At 38.6% G+C, this 26,420-nt stretch overlaps 1 protein-coding gene across 1 annotated transcript; it reads right to left on the bottom strand.

Moving 5' to 3' along the window:
* Window positions 1-912: 912 nt before the first annotated feature.
* LOC139934935 (uncharacterized) lies at window positions 913-25,028 on the bottom strand. The gene is made up of 6 exons (XM_071929362.1): window positions 24,272-25,028; window positions 11,227-11,539; window positions 9,569-9,788; window positions 6,611-8,586; window positions 5,893-6,249; window positions 913-4,462 (listed from the first exon to the last, which is right to left on the bottom strand). The coding sequence occupies exons 1-6, from the start codon at window positions 24,350-24,352 to the stop codon at window positions 4,449-4,451; spliced, it is 2,961 nt and encodes a 986-aa protein (XP_071785463.1). The 5' UTR covers window positions 24,353-25,028; the 3' UTR covers window positions 913-4,448.
* Window positions 25,029-26,420: the final 1,392 nt, after the last annotated feature.

The following is a 26,420-nucleotide window of genomic DNA, read 5'->3' as shown; positions in this document are numbered from 1 at the left end:
TTGTTTAAAACTCAATTTTCCAAACTATAGCCCAAGAGCCTGCTAAATGCCAACATAAATGCACCACTTTGCTTGAATATTTCTCCACAATAAGATGAGGTTCACCAAGTTCCTTTTAAAACCACTAAAGACCCTAAGTTGCAATATTTTTAATATAAATTCATTCATTTTCTCATTCCAACAAACACCTTTCTTTACAAAACTAAAAAGAAGAACATCTGTTTCTCTTGTAACAAACAACATGAGAATATGCTTCACCTCTTTTGGGAGTGCAGTAAAGTCAAACTTTTTTGGAACAATATACTCATCTGGCTTAATTCAACACCTTATAATCCAGTGTCTCTTAGCTGTAATGATATTTGTATTGGTTTATTACCAGGGAAAGAGCTTATCTCCTTTATCATTATTTTGGCGAAAAAAATTCATTTTTAACAATAAGTGTAAAGAAGTGCCTCTTCTTTCAATCATTGCGTTTAAAGAGTTTGTTTATTCTTATTTTAAAACAGAAAAAGCCATAGCAACGAGAAATGGATCACTCGATCACCATAACAAAAAAATGGGTTAATATGTTTTAATTAGGATTTTCTGCCCGGTTTATATTTGTTTATCTGGTGTGTAGATGTCTAGTTGGTCTGTCTAGTCCTTGGTTGTCCTTTTTGTTGTCCATTCTCGTTTGTCTTCTGTCCGTGGTTTTCTTGTTTACTGGCCTTTAGGCATTGTGTTTAATCATGTTGTTTGCTTTTTCTGTGATTTTTTTTGTATTTGTATGTTTTTTTTGTCGCATAATGGAATACCAAAAAAAAAAAAATAAAAACAACGGGTGAGTCCCACATTTGTATCAAATTTTGGCCGAACATTTAAACATTCTTCAGTAGAAGCCACAGGTTCAGCAATTTTATAGAATTTGAACCCACAATTTATTGAACAATTCCAGCAGGACAGTTCTATTTAGAACTGAGAAGTCTCCCGAACACCCGAACATCTACTCCTCGGTAGTAGGATAAAGCAAGACAGTTCTCTAAGAACAAACTCTACCTGGCAAGTAAATACACATAATATGGTGTTACCGCAAACCAAATATTTATTGATACCTCACCATGCAATGCCTCAAATCCTATGTATTGAGTTCAGCATAATTATCAACGTTTTTTTTGTTTTTCTGAGGCACAATGGGTAACTCCAGCAGTTTTATCCACTTTGAATCAAAATATTTTTAAAACTGAAAGGGTTTAGTGAAGTTTTTATATCAAATAAAGAACGAAAAACTAAGAAGAAAAAAAATTAGTCCGCCAATCTTATCAAATATGAGCAATAAATTGAAAACGAAGAAATAAGTTAGAGGTATAGGTGGCAATATTGGTAAATACTCAACCTAATTTTTAGCATAATACCTTTCTTGGTGACGAGTACGTGCAGTACACATGTGTTTGTGTAATTATAAAAAGCAATGCTGATCCCCTTAAATTATACTATATTAATTTTGCTAAATTAATTGTGCAAAAGTTTGATCTAATATTAAAAATAACTACTAAGTTCACATTCTTGATTAAATATATATTGTTAGGTATATAATGGTACACATACATGCGTTAGAATACAACAAGCCAGTTACATGTATTATATAAAAAAAATAATCAATATGTATAAAATGCGAATTGAAAAACAAAATAGGCAAATATTTTTTTTTTTTTTTTTAAATATATATAAATGTTTAAAGGAAACGCTGATGTACACTAAGCTCTTAACTTTTTTTCCACAACTTATTGTAAGCTGTTCACATGCTTAACATGCATGCAATTTAAAGGCACTGTACACGTTTGGTAGGTCTAATTGTCAAAGACCAGCATTCTCACCTTGTTGTTTCCAAACATGCATACAATAACGAAGCTAGAGCTCTATTGGTCACCGAAGTTGCAAGAGAATAATATAAGAAAAACACCCTTAATGAGAAATTTCTTCTTTCTCAAATACGACGTTACTTCAGAGGGCTAGTTTCCTAACAATATGATAAACTATCAACAGCTCTCCATTACACCTTACCAAGTAAGGTTTCATGGTAATATGTTATTGTTATTGTTATTATTATTTTTTTTTAATCACCAATACTGTCCAGAGCCTTTCATGAAAGAACTGGCCCAAATTGCATGACAATTCCTACAATATAATTCTTAATCACACGCACATAGTTCCGTGATATGCAAAGCCATGAAACTGGGACCTGTTCTCTATGCAGCAAAACATAAACTCCATACCAACTCAACATTCTCTCACTAATAAATAAAATATTTGTTTGTTTTCGTTCAGCACTAAAATCTACACAATTTGATGTATTAACGAACTGCAGAAGGGAAAAGAAATTGAGGTTTACAGTTACTATGATTATGATAAACACTGCACTATTTTTTGACAGTCCATTACAGGAACACGTTGCCTTGGATCGGACGAGCTGGTCTTTTAAAAGATATTTTAAAAGTAGAATAAAAAAGTCCACACAAGTATCACTCGATATTGCACGGTTTTCCTTTAACGTCGCGAACTAACACGGTCGGCCATTTTTGGGGGTCAAAATGTTGACTCCCAAAAATGGCCGACCGTGTTTCTTCGCGACAAAAAAGGAAAACCATGCAATTTCGAGGCATGTTTGTACTCTTAAATTATCTATCTAACCATTTGCAATTCATAACAAACGCTTTTCATAGACCAACTCAACCGATCAAAGGCAACGTGTTCCTTTAACGTGTTCATATTATGTCTACCATTTTAGGAGTCTACATTCACAAAAGGAATTAACTTTAAAATGGTGGACATTGTACAAGTCCAATGTTCCCCGTTAAACAAGGTATCAGTTTCGAGACCTAGCCGTTCAAAACAACCATCTTTTTAATTTACATCATAAAACACACCAAAAATAAAAAAAAAATGCAGCCAACTCATAAAAAAAAAAGTTATTAGACAAAGAAAGAAGGCTATTTTCGACCTTTCAGCCAAACTTTAACTTAAACTTTTTCTTTGATTATTGTGAACAAAATTATGCCATCAAAGCAATGTTAATAATATTATAACTGAAATATCGGTAAAACAATTACATTAGATATTCACATACTCGTTACAGAGGTGTTGTGTGTGAGGGTGGGAGGGGCAAAAACTCACACTGCTATGTAAAGCATGGTTTGGGCTAATGTCAAAATTTGGCACTTTTGGGCAAAAAATAAAAATGAGAGTGCGTAAATAAGTGCCATTGTAAAAAATCAGAAATAATTTATGGCAAAAGCCCATTTAGTGAGATGTCTAGTTTTCTAGGAAGTTTGTAGCAATTTTAGTACACAATAGCTGTACATAGGAAGATCGAAAAGAACATTTAAACATCAAACCCTTTATCTCCAAGTACATGCTAAGTAATTGGACAGAGACATGTAATGTTCGATCGAAATTCCCCAAAACAACAAATACTTTTGTTTGTGATGCCATAGTGAGTGTCTTGTGGAATACAGCCATTGATGCAAAAAAAGGCTCAACACCCTTTTGTCTTAATTCAAAATAGAGTTTAACATTCAACAAAACCTGTCCACACCTCAGATAATCATTAAAGATAACATCAAAAACAGTAAATTCAAATACATGTAGTCAGAATGCTCTCCATGTTGCGCTGCGGTGTCGACAGCAGAGGCCCATTTTATGAGACATCAAGCGATCATAAAACAATATCAAAGTAAAGTTCCATAGAGTTAACGCCTTTTCCCCCCAATAAACAGTGTCTGCAATACAATAATTACTTCACTTGTTTGATATTAGTAACTTAAGGCTCGAGTTCCAGGTTCCTCTTTGGTACAGATGACATCATAAGTTTGTGACACCCTCAAGTCTTTACTTAATTCAGTAGTTGGCATAGGATACATAGTCATCCATTAGGGTAATGTCATGGTCGAGCGATCAAGTTCACTGGATCCAAGCTCTGGTGTTGTCTGCAGCAGAGTTCAGGTTCGATACCCGGTAATGACACGTGTGTTCTTGGGCAAGGCACTTAAATATTGCTTCGCACAGAAGTTGGGATGGTAGTGTATTATCTGCTCCAACAGCCATGCTCCTATAGTGGATGACACCCATCCCCACATACTAATGGCAGTGAGACAGACTGTTTTAGCCCCAGGAGAGGGCGGTAACATGTCCCTGGTGGTAGTTGATTTAGGTTGATCATGCCAAGACCAGTTTATAGCCCTCATCTCGACGTGATTTGGATCGTGCCCAGATCAGGGAAGCCCTCACCTTAGAGTGGCTGCCTTTGCCTTGCGACGATGAGCGATCTTTCATTATTAAAAATAAATAAATAAAAAGGTGACATCACAATACAGCAGCATGTTGTCTACCCAGACAATCAACACATTGGCGAGTTGAGCAGACTCCATTAAGGAAGACGTCTCCAACAGTGAAGTTCAAACCATCAGGTCCAGTTACACAATTATTTCTGAAACAAATTGGATAAGTAACACATTAGGACAGTTCTTTTGGATTTTCAGTCTATAGCCTACATGTCCGTGTACAGCAGCAGTTATTTACATTTACGATAGTTGGAAACAAGCTCTCAAAAAGCATTCAGCCCAATGTACATTTATTTGCTGCAGACATTAATCCGTCATTAGATTGACAGAACTTGCGTCAAGTTTCATACTTTATTTTACCAACGTTGGGACGTGGGCCGTTCCAAATTTAATTAAGGAATCCTATATAAATATATATAGGATGCTTGGGCATTAACCGGGTTGGAAGGTAATGCGTTCTGCTCTATCTAACAGCCATTATATTTTCGCAGCATGGTTTCCAACAGTGATCGCTCCTTGCCTGTTTCTCCAAACGAGACAATGTCTTGCCACAGCGGACAAGGTTGGCAACTACATCGAGTTGTCAGTTTGAAGAGTGAACGGGTGGATGAGTCTCCATGTCTTGTTTTGTGTATTTCGTGAAAACAAAATTGAGAAGGGTCTGTCAGCCGAATTTTTAACACATTTTATTCTTGCATTGTTGAATAATAATTTTAGTCACGGAAGGAATTCTCCATTCCAACCGGCTTTACCCCTTGGAATGGAATAGTTCAGATTTTACTTTGTGATTATATTTTGTGTTATTACACTTATTTGCATCCAATAGTTGGTGTAGTATTCCTAAAATCATATCAGGTCACCTAATATTGAGATTGCAAATTCTGGGGAACCGAAACATTGCTTGCATCATCTTATTGTAAACCCACAGGCACGAGGTGGCACTCAAATATTGACTTTTGAAAGATCATTTACTTCTGCTGCCCCTTCATTGTGGAACGACTTGCCGGATCATGTTAAACTTTCTCCATCAGCAGCTTTGTTCAAACTTCCATCAAGACTCATCTAATGAGGACTTCATCATAACTTTTTCCTGTTTGTTGTGTCACTGCACCATGAGCATCTTTAGATGGATACCGGCGCATTATAAATGACCATTATTATTTTGAATGATTTTTAAAGGCAGTGGACACTATTGGTAATTACTCAAAACAATTATTAGCATAAAACCTTTCTTGGTGAAAGTTATGGGGAGAGGTTGATGGTATAAAACAATGTGAGAAACGGCTCCCTCTGAAGTGCCATAGTTTTCAAGAAAGAAGTAATTTCCACGAATTTGATTTCGAGACCTCAAGTTAAGAACTTGAGGTCTCGAAATCAACCATCTAAACGCACACAACTTCGTGTGACAAGGGTTATTTTTCTTTCATTCTTGTCTTGCAAGTTCGATGACCGATTGAGCTCAAATTTTCACAGGTTTGTTATTTTATGCATATGTTGAGAAACACCAATTGTGAAGGCTAGTCTTTGACAATTACCAATAGTGTACACTGCCTTTAAGTAGGGAACCAATTCTCACCTGGTGTACCATCATAGGGCTGACTTTCCGATGACAGGAACTCAGTCTGCGTTTCCTGACTGGGAGGGCAAGAGCTTGACACCTTGCGCTTCTGGGCGTTCCGGAGAGCCGAAGCCATCCTCGATGTCAAACTGTTCGGCAGGGGGATCGTCTTGCTGATTTTGCGCATCCCAGTGGCATCTGCATTGCTGTTGTTCTGGTTGGAGTTTAACTCATCCTCTCTAGTCTCTTCTCCATCAGCAGGAATTTGTCGGGGCGACTCTGATGAACTCTCCGTACCAGACTTAGTTTGTCCATCAGGAATGTTCTCACTTGAGACTTCTGTGGTGCTAGTCTCAGTCGTTGAGGAATTCGTACCTGCCAACATAACAAAGTCAGAAAGAGGGACATTAGTCAGATCTGTGTTTCTAGTCACCCACACAGACGGTCGTTGAGTTTGTGCACAAAGACACAAATGGGCACGTTACAAAGGGCATGTTACATTCACTAAAAATGGATTTCATGGATTTAGACATTTGTGTACATTCAGAAAATTAAGATCATGGCCACAAATTCACTATGAAGGACAGTTTCATTACAAACATTCACAGCATTTTTTTAGTTGCATTTTTAATATTAAAATATTTTCAGAATTAGGGATTTTCCTTATTTTTTAATTAGGAATTCTCCATAAGAGGGAGTTGGAAGGTATGGGTTACCACCTCTTTATCAACATTACCTTCACTCTCTGAAGGTACCACATCAGTTCCTGATACCTCAGGTGTCACATCTCCATCAGCTTTCACAGCTACATCAGCTTCACTGTATTTAGGAGGCTCATCTGAAGGAGGGTTGTGCTCGTGTACAATGGCTGGTGCGGTTTCTTCCGAAGATGCTTCATTAGTTTTCACCTCCAAGGTTGCGACGTGCTCCTTGTTGGAAACTGTAGATGATTCAGGTTCACCATCAGTATTAATGGATTCTGCAACAGGGGTCGTGTCGAATTCTTGGTCACCTAATGGAGCTTCTTGTTTCCCAGAATCAGAAAGTTCTTCAGTCTTTGTACCATGTTCAGCACCTACCGCCTCAGTTTCACCAGCTTTGTTACTTGTTTGCTCCTCGGTCACTTCTGGCACTCTCTGACGGTTTTTACTAGAATGTTCTTCAGTAATTGCTATTTGTTCCGTTTCAGCCTCTGTTACTTGCTCGACGTCTACATTAACTGGTTTCGTAACAACTGCCTCGACGTCTGTTATAGCTGGCTTTGCTAGAACTTGTTGCTGTTCAGTGTCCGTTTCTGTAAGTTCCTTCTGGTCTTTAGAGGCTGGTACATCTAAAGCGTCAGGTTGAACTTCTGATTTCTCTTCATCTAACCTAGTTTCATCATCTCGGTGTTCTGCTGATTCTTGGGCGATAGCTGCTGAAGTGGTGGGTTGATTTTTGTCTACGTTCGCTGTCTCCTGAGTATTTTCAGAAGTTGGAACGATTGTGAAACTTTCTTCGACATCACCAACAGTTGATGACAACTGACTCTGTCCATCTTGAACACTTGAACCCTTTAATTCTGTGCTCTGTTCTTTACCAGCACCATCATCCGTTGTGCTTCCATGTTGCTCAATCGTAACACATTGTTCATTAACCTGGGTCAAACTTACTTCAAGCTCTTTCGGTCCATGTGTGTCTGAATTCACACTAGTTTCAGATGGCACGGCCTGTTCCTCGGTAGGACCAGTTGATGCTTGAACTCCCAAATCCATCTCATCTGGGTTAGTTTGATTGCATTTGTCATCTTCTTGGGCATCCTCAGCAAGTCTACCATTCGGGTTGTCTTCATGTTGTGAGCTGACACTGTCAAGTTGCTGTTCAACGTCTGTAACATTGGTATCAGATGCTTCTGTGATAGCCTCTTCATCCCTTATGACCTCATTGACTACATCCGTTTTCTCATTTATTTCTGCAGCAACCTCCTCCTGACCCTGAGCCACCACCTCTTGACTCTGAGTCACCTCCTCTTGATTTTGAGTAACCTTCTCTTGATTTCGAGTCTCCGCCTCTTGATTCTGACAAACCTCCTCTTGATTCTGAGTCCCCTCCTCTTGATTCTGAATAACCGCCTCATGTTTCTGAGTCACCTCTTCTTGATTCTGAGTCACCTCTTCTTGAATCTGAGTCACCTCTTGAATCTGAGTCACCTCTTGACTCTGAGTAACCTCAACTTCATTCTGAGTGACCTCCTCTTGATTCTGAGTCACCTCCGCTTGATTCTGAGTCACCTCCTCTTGATTCTGAGTCACATCATCTCGAGTCTCATCAGATTGTTGCTCATCTTGCTTCGCAATCGCCTCAACTCCATCTTCCTGTTTCTCACCTGAAGTTTGCTCAACTACCTCTTTAGGTGCTTCTTGTCCATTGGCTGTTACCCCATTACTAACCGGTACATCTTCTGGGGCACTCTCGTTTACTGCTCCATCCGTCTCCCCGTTTGCCTCCGCCTCTCCTCTTTCATCCTCCTGAAGAGTTTCCTCAGGGGGTTGATCTGCATCCTTGAACATCTGCTCGAGCTCTAGGGCGGTGATCTCGAAGAGCATGGAGGTAGATCTAGATCGGCGAGATTTTACTGTCATGGCATTGCTCAGTCTCTCATACAGGCTTTCCACAAGCTCTTTCCCCTTGGAGCTATAGAAGATAAACTCTCCTTCTCCACTCACAGAACGTCTGAAACAAATTATTAATTGAAATTTATTAAAAGATACTACAACTACATTGCATTACTGTCAAATGTTGTTTCACAAATTGCAATTTATGTCATGCTCAAGGCAATATACTTCTCTGACATTCTCAATACATCATGTGAAATATTGATGAAAATTGACAACCCAATGGTCTGCCAAACTTCACTTTTCTTAGAAGAAAGAAACAGACTTTGTGTCCAGTAGCAGGGAGAATGAATAACTGCATGATTTGGTTAAAAAAGTGAGAACAAGCTATGAAAGTGTGATAACTTAAATAGGTGTAGGTTTTGTTTTGTGTTAGAGTGAGAGCAACTCCCCATGTCAAATCAAGCGGAGGATGAACTTTGAGTCTGAGTTAAAGGCAGTGGACACGTTTGGTAATTACTCAAAATAATTATGATCATATAAACCTTTTTCGATTGATAGTAATGGGGAGAGGTTGATAGTATAAAACATTGTGAGAAACAGCTCCCTCTGAAGTGACGTAGTTTTTGAGAAAGAAGTAATTTTCCACGAATTTGATTTCGAGACCTTAGATTTAGAATTTGAGGTTTTAAAAATCAATTCAAGCATCTGAAAGCACACAACTTCGTGTGACGATGTTTTTTTTCTTCTTTTTCTTAAATTGATATCTCGCAACGACAACAACCGATTGAGCTCAAATTTTCACAGGTTTACTATTGTATGCATATGTTGAGATACACCAACTGTGAAGATTAGTCTTTGACAATTACCGATAGTGTGTCCAGTGTCTTTAATGCAAAGCTGTGATACTTCTAAATATGTTTCAAATATTTAACATTCGGCACTGAATGCTTTAGGAGTTTAGTTAGCGGGGAGCACCCCAGTAGTGCCTCCACAAGATCGAGCAGTCATTGGAAGCAGGGTTAATGCTTTACAGGTAAAGTTTGCATTCTTAGACTTTTAAGGTAATAAAAATGGAAAATAAGAAACAACTGTCTTACTTGCTCGTCATGATATGCACAATCTTCTCAAAATCCAGTTGGTGACACTTTGAGATGAGCATAAACTTCTTGAGGTGTCGTAGGTCCCAGTCCAAGTGGATCTTGCCAGTATGCGTGTCATACAGGTTGATATGAGTCAAGGAGATATGAGCGTAGTAATCTCCAGAGAGGTTGGCACGTTCAGAATCTTTGTTAGGGACCACACTCAATCGTACAAAATCTGTAAGAATCAACAAAACAGCCAGATTTAAAAAAGTGTCAAATATCAATGGGTAAAAATGCTTCCTTTTTGTCCATTCTCGCAATCATTATCTTTGAAATTCCATCATCTTCATTCAGTTTACATGAACTGCAGTATATTTCACAAAGAGTTAAGACTAGTCCTCACTAAGGAATAGCCTTTAGTTTTTTATATGTACCGCCGGTACTAGTTCTTAGTTAGGAAAAGTCCTAACTCTTGGTGAAATTTACCCATGGACACTTTTAGTAATTACTCAACATAATTATGAACCTGAACAGGTACTTGGTACTGAGAAAAAGAGAGCTGTTGTTTGTATAAAAACACTCTGATGAAAAATTGAACCCTCTGAAGTAACCTAGTTTTGGGAAAAAGAGGTAATTACTAACTCAAATATTTGAATCTGATCAAATATTTCAGGCATAAAGCCTCTTTAAAGGCATCTGGAAGCACACATACTTGTTAAACAATGGTGTTCTCTTGCATTCTTAAGGGGGATACCGGTCTATGACAATACTTAATGTGTCCAGGGTTTGGTTTTACAAAAATTTAAGACTAGTCTTATCTTGAGTTAGGACGAGTTACTGACCTAATTAGGACTAGCCATACGTGTTTACTCTTTGTGCCTATAAGAATGGTTAAATGCAGTGTAGCTCATAAATAACATCCCAATAACAGCATTATGTTTGTTGAGATTGCCTCTAGCCATTATCCAAATTGGTAGGTATCGGTATGGTTATGGGTACGACTGTTGCTAAATGGCTTGCTAAGGAATGATGTCCTCCACTCAATAACATGAAGACAATATCATCAAGCCATAGCAGTTACCAAAATGGCAGCTACACATATGGCTGTGGCTGCGACAGAGTGTTACTAAGGGTCTTTTCAATGATGTCCTATACGTTAACACACGATGATAAGGACATCAAGCCATAACAGTAGCCAGAGCCGCTCCTTCAGACAATGGCTTACTGTCTGGTTTCATGGATGCGTGGACATGGTATGTTTTACAAGCCCTTCAGTAAACAATCCCATGGTGGCAGTTTACTCAACCACAACTCCAAATCCTGTTGAAGTTTCCATAAAACGGAAATAACAATCCTATATTATACTAATTGAATTATTTCAAACGATTACATACCAAGAACAGCAGCTTAAAGGTACTGGACACTGTTGTTAATAATTACTACTAAAAACTTACTTGGTTAGCGAGCACATATAAATATCTATATTATTGTTATTTGTATTATTATATGCACATGTTGGGATACACCACAATGTGAGAATACTGGATTTTGTGAATTACTTAAGGTGTCCAGATCCTTTCAAATTCCACTGCATGCCACTGTTTTTTGTTTTGTGCATTTTGATGACTGCAAAACCTTGTGGGGGAAAAAATAGAATGAAATGCAAAGTTTACCCTCTGGAATTCCAGGTGGGCACTGCATCTCTTTCACTGGCGGCAAGAGGTTCATGCGGAACATGCTCAGCCATTCCTGTGCATCGGTCTCGCTCTCTGCCCCCACACCCAACATAACCTTGGAGTTAGAGGATATCTCTATAGCGTGCTCCTGGGTCTTGGATCGAGTTCGTCTGACGCTCACGACGCCCTCAAGTAGTAGGCTGGTAACCGTCTTGTGGTAGGCACCTTTCTCCACGTACAACTCCAGTAGGAGGGATTTCCCAGACGAGGAGGTGTTCTGCTGAACGACGACCCACTTGCGCTTCCATGCCTTTATTATGAAATAAAACAAAGTTCTTTTGAAAGAATGCAAACACTTTATAGTGGAGCAGATAATGCAAATAATTGGGGAATTGTACCTTCGAAGTTGCAGGCATTGAATTTGACACACAGTCATGGTATAATTAGAAAGCGTTTGACCCCATTGCAATTAGCAATAAGCAATAACCAAAGTTTATGTGGGAAACGGCTCCCTTTGAAGTAAAGTAGTTTTTGAGAAAGTGGTATTTTCTCACTAAAATAATAAAAGACTTATAGCTAAAGGTCTTTTATTCCTATCTGAAAGCTGACAAATTCGTCCAACAAGGGTGTTTTTTCTTTCATATTCTTCTCGAAACTTTGATGACCGATTGAGCCCAAATTTTCACAACCTTGTTATTTTATGCTTATGATGGGATACACCAGGTTAGAACACTTTTCTTTGACAATATTACCAAACGTGCAGAGTGCCTTTAACACGAGGGCGTCCTTCAGAACCCTGGTCCTTCTGATCTGGTTCACATTGCAAACATCCTTGTTTACATGTTTGCTTTAGGCCCGCATGTGAGTTACAACGATTAAGTTCACTTCTAAAGCTTAACTTTGTTTTATAAACATAAATATATTATAACAATCATTTGATGTTCCAGCCGAGTTGAACCCATCAAGACTACTAAATGACCTGACGTCACCATTTACACCCGAAAGGAGCATAACATTCCAATAATCATTAACAATGTAAACTTTCGGTCTATAATTGTAAAGCCTACTGTGTATGTTGTTTTAGGAAATGTGTACGAAAAACAGAAGAGAAACCAAACTATCTAAAGTGTTGTTCAAATGTCTGAACAAACCTTTAGACAACTGAAAAACCAAGGCTGGGTTTTGGTTACATTTCTCGAGTGCAGCTGCCTGGAACATGGGGGTTGAAATGGCGGATGGACCCGAACAACACGATGCCACTCGTACGTGTTATTAAAGCACACCATCAATCCAAATTTCGAAAGATACTAATAAATGTTCATCCACCGCCCATTTCTTTTATTTTCCATATACCTTGTTTAAATATGTTTATATACTTGCAGACGCTGGACACTACTGGTAATTTTCAAGGACCAGTTTTCCCACTTGGTGTATCTCAACATTTTGATATGCATAAACACTGCAAACAAGACTAAAACTTTGAAAATTTAAACTCAATTGGTCGTCGAAGTTGCGAGTAAATAATGTATGAAAAAACCACCCTTGTCACACGTGAAGTTGTGTGCTTTCAGATGCTTGATTTCGATACCTCAAAATCAAGTTATGGGGTCTTGAAACCAAATTACTGAAATATTACTTCTTTCTCGAAAACTACAATACTTTAGAGGGAGCCGTTTCCCCCAATGTTTTTTTTACTATCAACAGCTCACCACTACTCGTTACAAAGTAATGTTTTTCCTGCTGCCTTCGAAACTTTGCATTTGTGGCAAAACAACGTGCGATAGTAATGGTATAACAAGAAATGTGGGAAAAGCAATTAACTTTGTTGTCACATTGGGTAATTGCATGCGAAGTTCCATTGCAGTGTACAGGTATGCGGAGTCTTCTTGTGGCAGATACGTATGAAGGTGACGAAGTGAAAAGGGCAAACAATAATTTTATTCACAATGTACCTTCGATGGAAAAAAATTACAACAATTGCACGACAAGTTGTGTGTGTGGGGTATTGCATTGTGTCCAACCCGACAATAAAACAACTACCCGCTCACTGTTATTTAGCCTAGCACCAGGTTGCCTATATACACAGCACATGTCCTAAAGGTGAATGCACATACAAAACAAGAACTTGGTTTCGCAATACTTGAGATTGATATCAGATAGGCCTTCCTTGATCACGGATACAACCTGCAAAAAACAAACTTCTTGGAAAATGGCGAAACCGCGATAGAAATAATAACTGCTAACAACGATTTTTAACAACAATGTGATCGGTATCTTCCCACAGCCCCCCCCCCCCGTGTTTATTGTGTTAGATTGGTCAATGCTTATATAATGAATTGTGAGATATGTATTAATTTGTTTTACGATATTAACAACAATTTCATCAGGTATATTTCCAAAGTCGCCCGAACTGTGAGAGCGTTTTGATATTTACCCCGCCCCCACCCTGTTTTTAGTGTTTTATTAAAATACTTCATGAACAAGTTCATCTTTGACTAACAAATTTGATATATTTTGTCTCTAAGATACTGACTGTTTCATCATTATCCTCCCGAGTCACGGGCACTTTGTGAACGCTCTGATGTTTTAAATGAGCTCTATAAACATTTTGTTTTATGATCGGAAACAAAAATATGCATTCGTAGCTTTCAGCGTATTGTCTCAGATGTTTATAAACACAAGGGTCTCTCACACAGTGTAACCTTTAGCCTCATGGTGTAATCATATCCGTTAACACTACAAAAAAAGCCACGATCGTTTATCTCATGGCGGCATGACTCATTATGTGGCGTGGGTGGCGTGTTGAAATTTCACAGCGTGAAAGAAAAAAAAAAAAATAAGTTCTGGATCATGTAAGTCAACGTTTAAATAAAATAAACATACTGCCCAAGTGACACCAAAATGTGTTAAATGAAACAGCCTACAAGCGCATATCAATCGTGGAGCCTACGGAGTCATTGGACGGGATCAAAACAATTTCTCAGCTGGCTTTGTGTACTTTTACAATAACATCGTGACGAGAACAATTTCGTCAGAGTTGGTTAATATTGTGTATTTTGTAAAATACAGGCTTGATATTTTGGCCTGCGAAAAGGAGGAATACTTAAAGCCAGTGGACACTATTGGTAAATGTCAAAGACCAACCAGTCTTCTCAATTGCTGTATCTCAACATATTCATAAAATAACAAACCTGTGAACATTTGAGCTCGATTGGTCGTCGGAGTTGCGAGATAACTATTAAAGAAAAAACACCCTTGTCACACGAAGTTGTGTGCTTCCAGTTGCTTGATTTCGAGACCTCAAATTCTAAACGTGAGGTCTTGAAATCAAATTCGTGGAAAATTACTTCTTTCTCGAAAAGTACTCCACTTCAGTGGGAGCCGTTTCTCACAATGTTTTATACCATCAACCTCAAAAATGTGCACCCTTTAAAGTTGAAGACCTTTATCCATCGCATTGGTTCTATAATAATTGTCAAAAAATACCATTCCTGCTCACACGAAAATAGTCTAGCACAACTTCAGTTGTAGTTGGTTTGTGAACGTTTTGTAAAGACTCCATTGAACACCCCCGAGAGAATCTTGTTTTTAACAAACTTTCCTTCCTTTCAAAGTCAATAGCGCAAAAAAGAAGAAAGGAAAAAAATGAACAGAGGGTTGTTAAAGGAACACATTGCCTTGGATCGGTCGAGTTGGTCTTTGAAAAGCGTTCTGTAACCGTTTGTTGTAAAATGTATATGGTTAGAAAGATATTGTAAAAGTAGAATACAATGATCTACACACATATGCCTCAAAATTGCGTGGTTTTCTTTTTACCTCGTCGACAAACACGGTCGGCCATTTATGGGAGTCAACATTTTGACTCCCATAAATGGCCGACCGTGAAAGTTCGCGACGTAAAGGAAAACCGTGCAAATTCGAGTGATACTTGTGTGGATCATTATATTCTACTTCTAAAACATCTTTCTAACCATATGCATTTCATAACAAATTGTTTCAAACGCTTTTAATAGACCAACTCGTCCGATCCAAGGCAACGTGTTCCTTTAATGAATAAAACGCCAGTCGAGTGTGCACTTCGAGGTTCGTGTATTAAAGCCATTATACACTTTCGGTAAACAGTATTGTCCAAGTCCCACACTTCGTGTATCACAACTTATATATAAAATAATAATCCTGTGGAAATTTAGGCTCAATCGGACATCGGAGTCGGGAGAAAATAACGGGAAAACCCACTCCTGTTTTCGCGCGTTTCGCCGTGTCATAACATGTGTTTATAACAAATCCGTAATTCTCGTTAACGAGAATTTATATTGTTTTACCATTTTCTCAAAAAGTAAAGCATTTCATGGACTAATATTTCAGGAGAAGTCTTTCACCATTACCTTCTGTAAACCCTGTGAATTATTTGTAAATCTGTGAACTTTTTTTTTTTTTTTTTTCTGTACCGAAAGGGTCCAATGGCTGTAACGGCCACAACACAAGTTTAGTAATTGCCAAAGACCAGTATTCTTACTTGGTGCCTAACATAATGTGTATGCAAACTGCAATAGACAATTGTGAACATTGGGGTTCAATTGGTCATCGAAACAAGAGAATAATAAAATGGAAAAAAAAAAAGAAAAAAAAAAGAAGGAAAACAAAACTTCTCTCACAACTCTGTGTGGGTTCAAACGCATGTAATAAAAAGCTTCAGCTAAGGTATTTTCCTTTTTGAGTGAGGAATTACTTCTTTCTCAATAGCCGTATTACTTCAGATGGAGCTGTTTATCACATTGTTTTATACTCTACCACTTGCTCGTTACCAAGTTTGTGTCTATGCTAACAATTATTTTTAGAGTAAATTGCCAACAGTGTATATAGCGCCATGAAAGAAGTTCATCAGGCTGGTAAAATATCAACTTATTAAATGAATTTTATAAAAAAAAAAATGTATAGTGCCTTTAACGTTTCGTATTTCGTTCCTACCACCACACGTACCATCTAAACCCTTTACTCTAGTCTAGACATTAATTTCCTAGTTTACCGTCAGCCCTGTGTCAAGGGGGCTGAGCAATAACAACTGGCACCGATTCAAAAAAAAAAAAAAATGGGTCTAAAACATGACGCCGCTTAGCAGGAAGATTCCCTGCTTAACACAACATGGTTACCAGCTAAACTGCCATACAATGCTCATTTCATGTGACTGCATGGTCCACCTCTGCGTGGAACTCAATTCGTGTTTTGGTGTTAAGCAGTATTTTTGTAAAAGTGGGTCGCGGCTGAATGTGTTCTTAACATTATCAGAGGTTGCAAGAACTTGACTCATCGACCCCCTTATGTCAAACTCAATCAATTACTGATGGGGCATGGGTACGAGGACTTGCCATTTTGTGTGAACACTACATTGTTGGTTTTGAGCGCAAGCATCTGATTCAATCCACGATTAAAGGAACACGTTGCCTTGGATCGGTCGAGTTGGTCTTTGAAAAGCGTTTGTAACCGTTTTTTATAAAATGCATATGGGTAGAAAGATGTTGTAAAAGTAGAATACAATGATCCACACAAACATGCCTCGAAATTGCGTGGTTTTCCTTTTACCTCGTCGACTAACACGTCGGCCATTTATGGGGGTCAACATTTTGACTCCCATAAATGGCCGACCATGTTAGTTCGCACAGTAGAAGGAAAACCACGCAATTTCGAGGCAAACTCAAACTTGTGTGGATCATTGTATTCTACTTTTAAAACATCTTTCCAACCATTTGCATTTTATAAAAAACGGTTACAAAGTACAAACGCTTTTGTTTTGACCAACTCGTCCAATCCAAGGCAACGTGTTCCTTTAAGCTTTTAATAATCAAAACATTACACCAAACAACAACATTAACTTTCTATAAAAAATAACTGGTTATTCATTTGAACTGTAATCAAATAGATGACAGCATTTCTGTAATGAGTTTTTCTCTGGATGAATGGCAATACGCTGTTCCCGGCCATAATTGACCCGGGTCCGGGGGGGGGGGGGGACACACCAAATCATTCGTCAGTCGTGACCTGGAAACTTGTTTAAACAATAATTATTTGGTTACTGGTTAATAGTTTTGTTTAGCTGGGATCCCGTTTCAGTTTGACCCATTACATTGTTTTATAATGTGGACAGATATTTCGGGGGTAATGACCAACAATATTTTGCGAACCTTCATCCGTTTCAACTCAACACGGTTTTGCACTATGCATAAATAATTACAGCCATTAGGAAAAGCGCGTGAATCAATTAATTTTTTTTACCAATAATCCGGGTCTATACTCTGACCCCAGAGATTTTGGAGTGCGTAACGACGGTTACCAATAAGTATTGAACAGTCAGGGTTGTCACACGGAAACGACACTTGAAAGAAAAACGAAACTTTACAGACACGAGCCAGCATAACACGTTTTAAAATCGGTTCCAAAACAGTGGCCTAAACACATTAGTTTTCCCAAGTGTATAGTTAATAATGTGACTCGCTGGCACATAATTCAAACACTTTCCCTTAAGTGAAAAAAGAAAACAATATGTATAATATAACCAATCAAATCTAGAGACTGGGACATTGTGCCATGTTCTCCCTTTAATGTGAACCATTTTTTGCGACCTGCTTGGGCGCCCTTCGCATTCCAAAGTTTGTTCCCCTGTTTAACCTTCTCAGCGTGTGGAAAGGCGGGGTCAAACTATCACGAATAGTGTCGGATTCAGTAAACAGTGGTTGGCACGAATTGAAATGAGGCAAGAGTATCCAAGTGTAAATATCAGTATACAGGATGTCCTACAATTATAGATATGTTTTGTGACAAAACACTTTTCCGACACATCCAATTGGTTTCTCGTTGTGACTGTGTGTTTGTGTATGCATTACTGTTTTAAAGGGAAGGTACACGTTTGGTTCAAAACAAATATAAACCTAAAAACTGACTTGGTAACGAGCATTGAAAAGCTGTTGATAACATAAAACACTGCGGGAAACGACTCCCTCTGAAGTAACGTAATTTTTGAGAAACAGAAAATTTCCCACTAAAATAATAAAATACTTCTAGCTAGGAGTCTTTTATTCGTATCTGAAAGCACACAAAATTCGTCCAACAAGGGTGTTTTTTCTTTCATCATTTTCTCGCAACTTCGATGACCTAATGAGCCAAACATTTTACAGGCTTGTTACTTTATGGTTATGATAGGATACACCAAAGTGAGAAGACTGGTCTTTCACCATTACCAACCGTGTACCCTCCCTTTAAGATAGTGGACACTATTGGTAAATTGCATAAACATGCAAATTCGAGGCATACTGTGTTGGGCATTAATTTGTCTATGCTAAACTTTTAAAACTGTTAACATCTTCCAAACCATTATGTGTTTTATAACAAACGGTTTCAAACGTCTTTCTAAGCTTGATTTTTTTTTTTTTTTTTTATCCAAACGCTTTTCGTAGACAATGGAAGAGAAGTTAACCAGATGTATTTCAAATCTTACTCATATTGTGTGAGAGTTTTTTATATTGACACTTAATTTTCTCAGGACATTACTTATTTCGGCACGTCATGGTTTCATTGTGAACAAGTATATTTTCAAATGGTTTATCCAGAGAGTAATAATTAACACCGCGAGTGTGGGCACAGAAAACCTACCGTTAAAATTCTCCACAATAGGTCCATTTTGTAATTAATGTTCAAACACTCCTGACAAATTTAAATTAAGTGCGAACAAATTATGATGGAAAATTAACCATACCGTGACAAAAACTACACAAGTACACGAACCGTGTGAAACCGGGTCATATCTCTGCATGTATCAACGCGGGGCGCATCCTGTATGCTAGTGCTACGCACGTGCTCTTGCTGTGAGTTTGAAATTCGTTCACGCCAGTGGTAATTATAACCGAAATATTTCCACGAGCTACCTTAATGAGACTTAAAAAAACCGTGTAAAAAATGGTGTAACATGGTCTTTATAGTAGTTTGACAGTCCACTTATGAATTAAGGTTAAAATGTACTTTCTGTCCACTGTCTTTAAAGGCAGTGAACACTATTGGTAATTACTCACAATAATTATCATCATAAAACCTTTCTTGATTACGAGTAATGGGGAGAGGTTGATAGTATAAAACATTGTGAGAAACGGCTCCCTCTGAAGTGACGTAGTTTTCGAGAAAGAAGTAATTTTCCACGAATTTGATTTTGAGACCTCAAGTTTAGAACTTGAGGTCTCGAAATCAAGCATCAGAAAGCACACAACTTCGTGTGACAAGGGTGTTTTTTCTTTCAATATTATCTCGCAACTTCGACGACCGATTGGGCTCAAATTTTCACAGGTTTGTTATTTGTTGCATAATGTTGAGATACACCAACTGTGAAGGCTAGTCTTTGACAATTACCAAAAGTGTCCACTGTCTTTAAGTATGTATGCCTATACAACGTAACGTACGCGACTCCCTTGCATGATAACATTGCTCTGTTTGTTAGTGTTCTCTCTATTTTCTAAAGAACTCGATGACTAATTAAACTGCAACTTAAATCTATATGCAATAATACATATTATATACACGCGTATCTTCATTCACAGTGAGTAGGGATTCATGTCGTGGCCAAAAACTTGATCAACCAAAAGTCTCAATTGGTAATCACTCTTAAAACTTAATGGCATCATTATTTGATTTTTAGAGAATGTATGGTTTGGTGGTAGGCCTATTGTAGATGGATTTGTAAACACAAAAACTCGCGGTATTCCGGGAGAGGTCAGGTCCAATGAAAGCCTTAACTTTGACATTATAACTCAGAATAGAATGACAACATTTCCTCATAACGTCAGCTATTCCCTACGCATATCCGGCCTTTGGTTTGCTACCGGGCAATATTCTTCCCCACTTGAATAAATTCCATCTGGCAAAACAATATTCGATCTATATTTACGGGCCGGGAGGGAAGTATGCGATCGGGAATTTTGGGGGAAATTGACATAACTTGAAATCAGCCTGCCACCAAGGTCGCGTTTCCCTATACAAATGTTTATAAATAAACATATTTATTTCAAGTTTGTAATTATTAACCAGTTTCCTGTTAAAAATGTGCATTAATTTTTAATCATCCAGTCTTTAGTGGAACCTTTATCTCAACACAATTTATGTGTCCCTCTTCTCTTTGTTTTCGGGAAAGTATTTACAACAAAACCACCAATACGGTGTCTAATTTTGGTCTCCGTGTCATGGTAATTACTCAAGATATTTTATCAAGCATAAACAGTTTACTTGGTAACGAGTAGCGGAAGCTGTTGATAATACGACACTGTGAGAAACGGCTCCTTCTGAAGTAACGTAGTTTTCGAGAAAGAAGTAATTTTTCACGCATTTTGTTTCGAAACCTCGGATTTAGATTTTAATTGTGTTTTTTCTTTCATTGTTATCTCCCAACTACGGTGGCCAGTTGAGCTCAAATTGTCAATGGTTTGTTATTGTAAGCTTAAAGGAACACGTTGCCTTGGATCGGTCGAGTTGGTCTTTGAAAAGCGTTTGTAACCGTTTTTTATAAAATGCACATGGGTAGAAAGATGTTGTAAAAGTAGAATACAATGATCCACACAAACATGCCTCGAAATTGCGTGGTTTTCCTTTTACCTCGTCGACTAACACGTCGGCCATTTATGGGGGTCAAAATTTTGACTCCCATAAATGGCCGACCATGTAAGTTCGCACAGTAGAAGGAAAACCACGCAATTTCGAGGCAAACTTGTGTGGATCATTGTATTCTACTTTTACAACATCTTTCCGACCATATGCATTTTATAAAAAACGGTTACAAACGCTTTTGTTTTGACCAACTCGTCCGATCCAAGGCAACGTGTTCCTTTAATATGTTGAGATACACCACGTGAGAAGACTGGTCTTTAACAGTTACCATAGTGTCCAGTGTCTTTAATTCAACAATGTTATACCAGCTGAAAAGGGCGTGTAAAACGCGTTGTTGTTCCTGCCAATGTTATGGTAGACTTGCAACAACCAACATTTCCTGATTAGAATCCAACTTTATATCAATTATTATACTTCCGATCTAGTGATAAATCAACCATGATCAATGACGAGCAAGGTCGGGCCAAAAGAGGTCGAGGTGACCTGACGTGTACCATGAAGGTAAATGTAAAAAGAAGGGAATTTTTTTTTTGTGAAAGCAGATGAAATATCCACATGCACGGGGGACAATGTGATCTAGTCTGGGGACAACTATCATTCGACGAGGACAGCCCCCCCCCCCCCAAAAAAAAAACAAAAAAAAAAAAACAGCTTTTAGGTATAAACAGCATCGGTTACCAACCAAGGAAATTGTGGTTGATAGGTCAACAGTGACGTATCCAGTTATCTAACAAAAAAATGTGAAATACATTAAAGGGAAGGTACACTATTGGTAATTGTAAAAGACCAGTGTTCTCACTTGGTGTATCACAACAAATGCATAACTATGACAAACCTGTGTAAATTTTGAGCTCAATTGGTCATTGGAGTTGGAAGAAAACGATGAAAGAGAAAACACCCTTGTTGGACGAAATTGTGTGATTCCAGAAAGGTATACAAGTCTTTTATTATTTTTGTGAGAAATTACCTCTAATTTCAAAATCTATGCTACTTCAGAGGGAGCCGTTTCTCACAATGTTTTAGTAATGTTTTATACTATCAACAGCTCTTCATTGCTCGTTACCAAGTCAGTTTTTAAGGTGATGTTTTGAGTATTACCAAACGTGTAACTTCCCGTTAACTGTGAATACTTATAAAACGCCTCTTTGTGAACGATTGATTCGACGATCGTATATATTCTTTAATTTAACATCCAACATTTTGATCATATCAAAGTTGAAGGTGAAATATGTATCATCGTCATCATTTTTATTATTAATTGGGTACCGAATTATATTGGTTTTTATGTGGAGTGGCAAGTATCACACAACTGCACTGGGTTGTTCACGCTATGTTCACACGAACAAACATGTTTTGACCTTCATATCGTTTTGTTTTGATAAGCCAACGTGACCAGTTACCTTGTTGTTTCTCTCGACATAAGCAATTCACCTACTATGCTACTTCATAACTTCAAACGAAACATATGTTTTTTTTTTAAGTTTTTCATAGTTTTTTTTAAACACTGAACAAGCCAGCCAGACCATTTGAATATACTGTTAAGGTAGTAAGGTGACAGAAGAATCACATAAAATGACAAACGTTCAGATAAGTTTAGGATTATTAATAGTAACATCGTAGATTTTTTGTATATTTTTTCCCTTTTTTTGTCTTCTCATGAATCTAATGCGGGAACACCCCCTTTGGATTGTAAAAATAGGCGTAAGGCCTACTCTAGAAATCTCCATAAAGAAATATTGTGCGGTTACAAATGATCGAGATTACACAACAAACTTCGGAAATGAAATTGCGTTGTTTTTGTATTGTATAACCAATGCACAGTGGTATTCATACCATGTTGAGGGTCACACTGTCACGACTCCTGAGCCCCTTTTTTGCCCCATAACTTCTTATCTATTCAATGGGATTATCGTGCTCAGTAAACATTCCACAGGGATAGGCGCAGGCGATTGACACGCCTGATTTAAACTGTTTACAAACAGTAGTATGGTGCGTAGTGGTTAGCACTGACACATTAAATGCCCTACAATGATAACTGTAGCTTGAGTCATCTAAATTAATTGATATGCACACACATCACGAATTTTGAGACGACTCGATCAACCTAGAAAAAAAAAAGCTTTTGATCCAAGGTCCAAATTCCAGCTGACTCCTCAAGAAACAACGTCATCTGGTCACTCTATAAACCAACACAAATAACTAAACTACAACAACAAACAAACAGGTCAAACCACAACTTCATTTTTGTTTCTTCAAATCAATGATTAACATAAAAACAACTTCCAACTGGACGTACCATCGATGTATCAATTGCTCAAATTATAAAGAATCTCAGAGCTCAGAGCGTGGAGTGGGATTTGAAAACATGAAATTAAAACAAACTACGCTGGTTTTTTTTTAACTGATTGGATTGTTATTATTTTCTTTTAGACCTTCTCTCTCCCTCTCTCACCAAAAAACGTTTGTTTTGATAGTGATGCTAATTGTTTATACAAGGGGTCACGCGTGATTGGAACGGTCACATACAATTAACATGAATAAAACTAGCAGTATAATAGTGTGCGGTATGGGGAAAAGGGGTAAACATAATACTTCACGTGTACGTCAAAATTAAAGTATTACTAATTATTCGTGGGACGGTTTAATATCCGTAGTGTGGAATGTGATCGAGCTCTAAGGTCTGAGGAATGTGAAGGCAAACTGACATCTTTAAAAGAAGTTTATATTGCCCCTGTAAACTAGGAATGGAGAACACACGTCACCGTTTACAAACCGGGTTTAAACTGCCTGTATACCGTTATTTAGCCTAATACAGGCTCAAGCTGAGAAAAAAATTAAAATCATGAGTTTTGCCTCATCCTCTTCGGCTAAATTGTCCAAGTCAAAAGCAATTCCCAAACAGAACATGACCAGCTTTCATTCCATTAAAAAATGGTGTTGCTTTTTAATAAGTATGACGACATCACAAAATATCCCCCCCCCCCCACCCCCGGGCCCCCACCACCAATAAGCACCACTCGGTAAACGCATCGAGGAAGACAAAAATATAACGGTAGCATCAACACATTAGTTTTGTGTGTGTGTGTGTGGGGGGGGGGGGGGGGGCTGGCCCATTGGTCCACCCACAGTAGTTCCATTGAGATAACCATGGAGCTATAGCTCCACGAGAACATTCACTTTTAACGAAATGTATACAATTAAAAATGCAAAACAATCAGGATCATGGGGACTTATATAAATGACCTGTAAAAGTATATTCATAGCTTGTTCACGTAACTAAATATAAGTGAGATTGCGAATGCAAAACAAGAGGAGATTGTAGGCTCTTCAGAACTGTCGAGACCGATACGCATGTACATATAATTGTTGTTTTTATGTCCAATGTGTAATACCAAACTCTCACCTTGCCCAGAGCTGAACGCGATGATAACTTAACCTGCAACACACCTTCCTTCTTACGAATCCTCTTGCCCTTGCTGTTCATGATGTTGTCGACTTCACCTAAAAGCTTCCAAATCAAACTGAATGAAACACCACCAAGGTGTATTTCGGGAGACTGGTCCTCAGCTAAACTACTTTCACTTTCACTTCAGCTTGAAACAAAACAACGGTGTTCTGTGGTGCTCTGACTCCCTCTGATGTGGTAGAATTTTGATTCACGCAATGAACTTTCACTGCACTGCTTACTAGATGGACAACCTCGCCTTCAAAAAGTGCATACCGAACCTTTGCTGTCAACATAAATTTAGTTCCCCACGCAACCAGACGCCAGACAATGTGGCACTACCAGCAGGAATTGACACAAAATCAACGTACGTGAAAGGTGCTTGGCTTCACTTTCGGATACTGTGTAGGAGGTAGGATAGGATCCTGGTCAACTCAGCAAAAAGGTCCCAAACACAGAACAGCAGCAGCGAAAATTGTCCCTTTGAAAATAGCAGAGATTGATCCTTTTCGGGCACTGTTGTGGTTAGATGCGTGTTGCGTGCACAACGAAAGTGAGGACTCTGTGACCTTGTATTGGTTAACTCTCACAGTGTAGTATGCAGAATTCGGAAGAGTTTTAGCTGCCAACACCACATGTGTACGACGTGTACCTACTTATACGGTGTACGGTGAACACCCTCCCACTTCTGACAGTTGGGTGTACTGTACCGTGCGTAAAGATCTCACACAGCCGGCTGCATGCAGTAGTATTGTTCGTAGACGTCACACAGTGTACACTACCCGCATGCATTGTTTATGTACATTTTGTATGAAAATACCATCACACAATAATTATTCCTCTGACACGGTTGACCGCACATATAGTGCACACAGTCCCAGCTCTGTGTATGGTGCGTCCAATACCTTCTGCTAATAAATACTACACATTCCTCTGTTAGGTTTTCGTGTATTTTTCATTTATTTGAAGGTATTCTTTGGGAGTTTGTTATGGGAGTGTACACTGGTGGACAATTAATAGTAAAACAAATAATTGTGGAGTGGGCAACCTAAGGGTGACCTGAGGAGCATGCCGTCACCACGAGAGGGCGAGTGTGTTCGTTCACCCGAGTGAGCACTGCGTGGTCGACGCAGGAAGCGTATTTTTTTTCCTAGGACGAACGTGGGCAATTTACATAAAAAGTTCCAATTTAAGTAACGGCTATTCAAATTAGAACAAATTTGACAGTACTTAAATTGGAACATTTATGTTAATTGCCCACGTTCGTCCTAGGAAAAAAGGTACGCACGCAGGAAAGCTAAGCGAATGCACCCATAGTAATGCACAATGTTTGAGGGCGGGCTGTAGCAATTATCTAACGTTATGGAGGTTACGCTTAGTGTGGTATATATGGGTGCGTTCGTTTAGCTTCCCTGGGTCGACCCCGGTGAGTGGCGTATTTTTCCCTAGGACGAACGTGTGCAGATAATTACCCACGTTCTTCCTGGAAAAAAAAAACACGCCACACGCCGGGGTCGACCCAGGGAAGCTAAACGAACGCACCCTATATTGTGCGTTCGAAATGAACACGTTGCCTTGGAGCGGTCGAGTTGGTCTTTGAGAAGCGGTTGTAACCGTTTGTTATAAAATGCATAATAATGAGTAGTAAAATGATATAAAAGTAGAGTACAATGATCCACACACACATGCTTTGAAAATGCACGGTTTTCTTTGTCGTTTGACTCCCCATAAATGACCGTTAGTTCGCATCAAGGAAACCACGCAATTTTGAGGCAAACTTGTGTGGATCTTTGTGTTCTATACTTTTAACATCTTTCTAACCATAATGCATTTATAATAAACGGTTATACCTTCGCGTTTTAAAGACCAGCTCGTCCAATCCGAGGCAACTTCAAGTTAATGCTCCTGGGTCGACCCGCGGTGCTCATTCGGATGAGCCCTTAAAAAGATCACACTCGCCCTCTCGTGGTGGCGTAATGCACCTCGCCCCCCCCCCCCCCCGCGCCCCCCCCCCCCCCCCAAGTGACCCACTCCACAAGCAGGGCACTCAGGCTGTGAGTCCCTGGAATGACGTCAACGCTATTTGAACGCTGGACGCACCAAGGGC

The sequence above is a fragment of the Asterias amurensis genome, chromosome 3 (genome assembly GCF_032118995.1).
Source record: "Asterias amurensis chromosome 3, ASM3211899v1".
NCBI classification, from domain to species: domain Eukaryota; kingdom Metazoa; phylum Echinodermata; class Asteroidea; order Forcipulatida; family Asteriidae; genus Asterias; species Asterias amurensis.
The sequence above is the reverse complement of the archived record's forward strand: the minus strand, read 5'-3'. Positions and strand labels throughout refer to the sequence as shown.

What these genes read in the sequence shown, in the direction of transcription:
- LOC139934935 (XM_071929362.1), bottom strand. Translation starts at nt 24,352, where the DNA reads ATGAACAGCAAGGGCAAGAGGATTCGTAAGAAGGAAGGTGTGTTGCAG. An exon ending in CGCGTTCAGCTCTGGGCAAG is followed by an intron (nt 11,540 to 24,271) that starts GTGAGAGTTTGG and finishes TTCATAATAAAG; the next exon opens with GCATGGAAGCGCAAGTGGGT. An exon ending in CCCACCTGGAATTCCAGAGG is followed by an intron (nt 9,789 to 11,226) that starts GTAAACTTTGCA and finishes TGATTCTTACAG; the next exon opens with ATTTTGTACGATTGAGTGTG.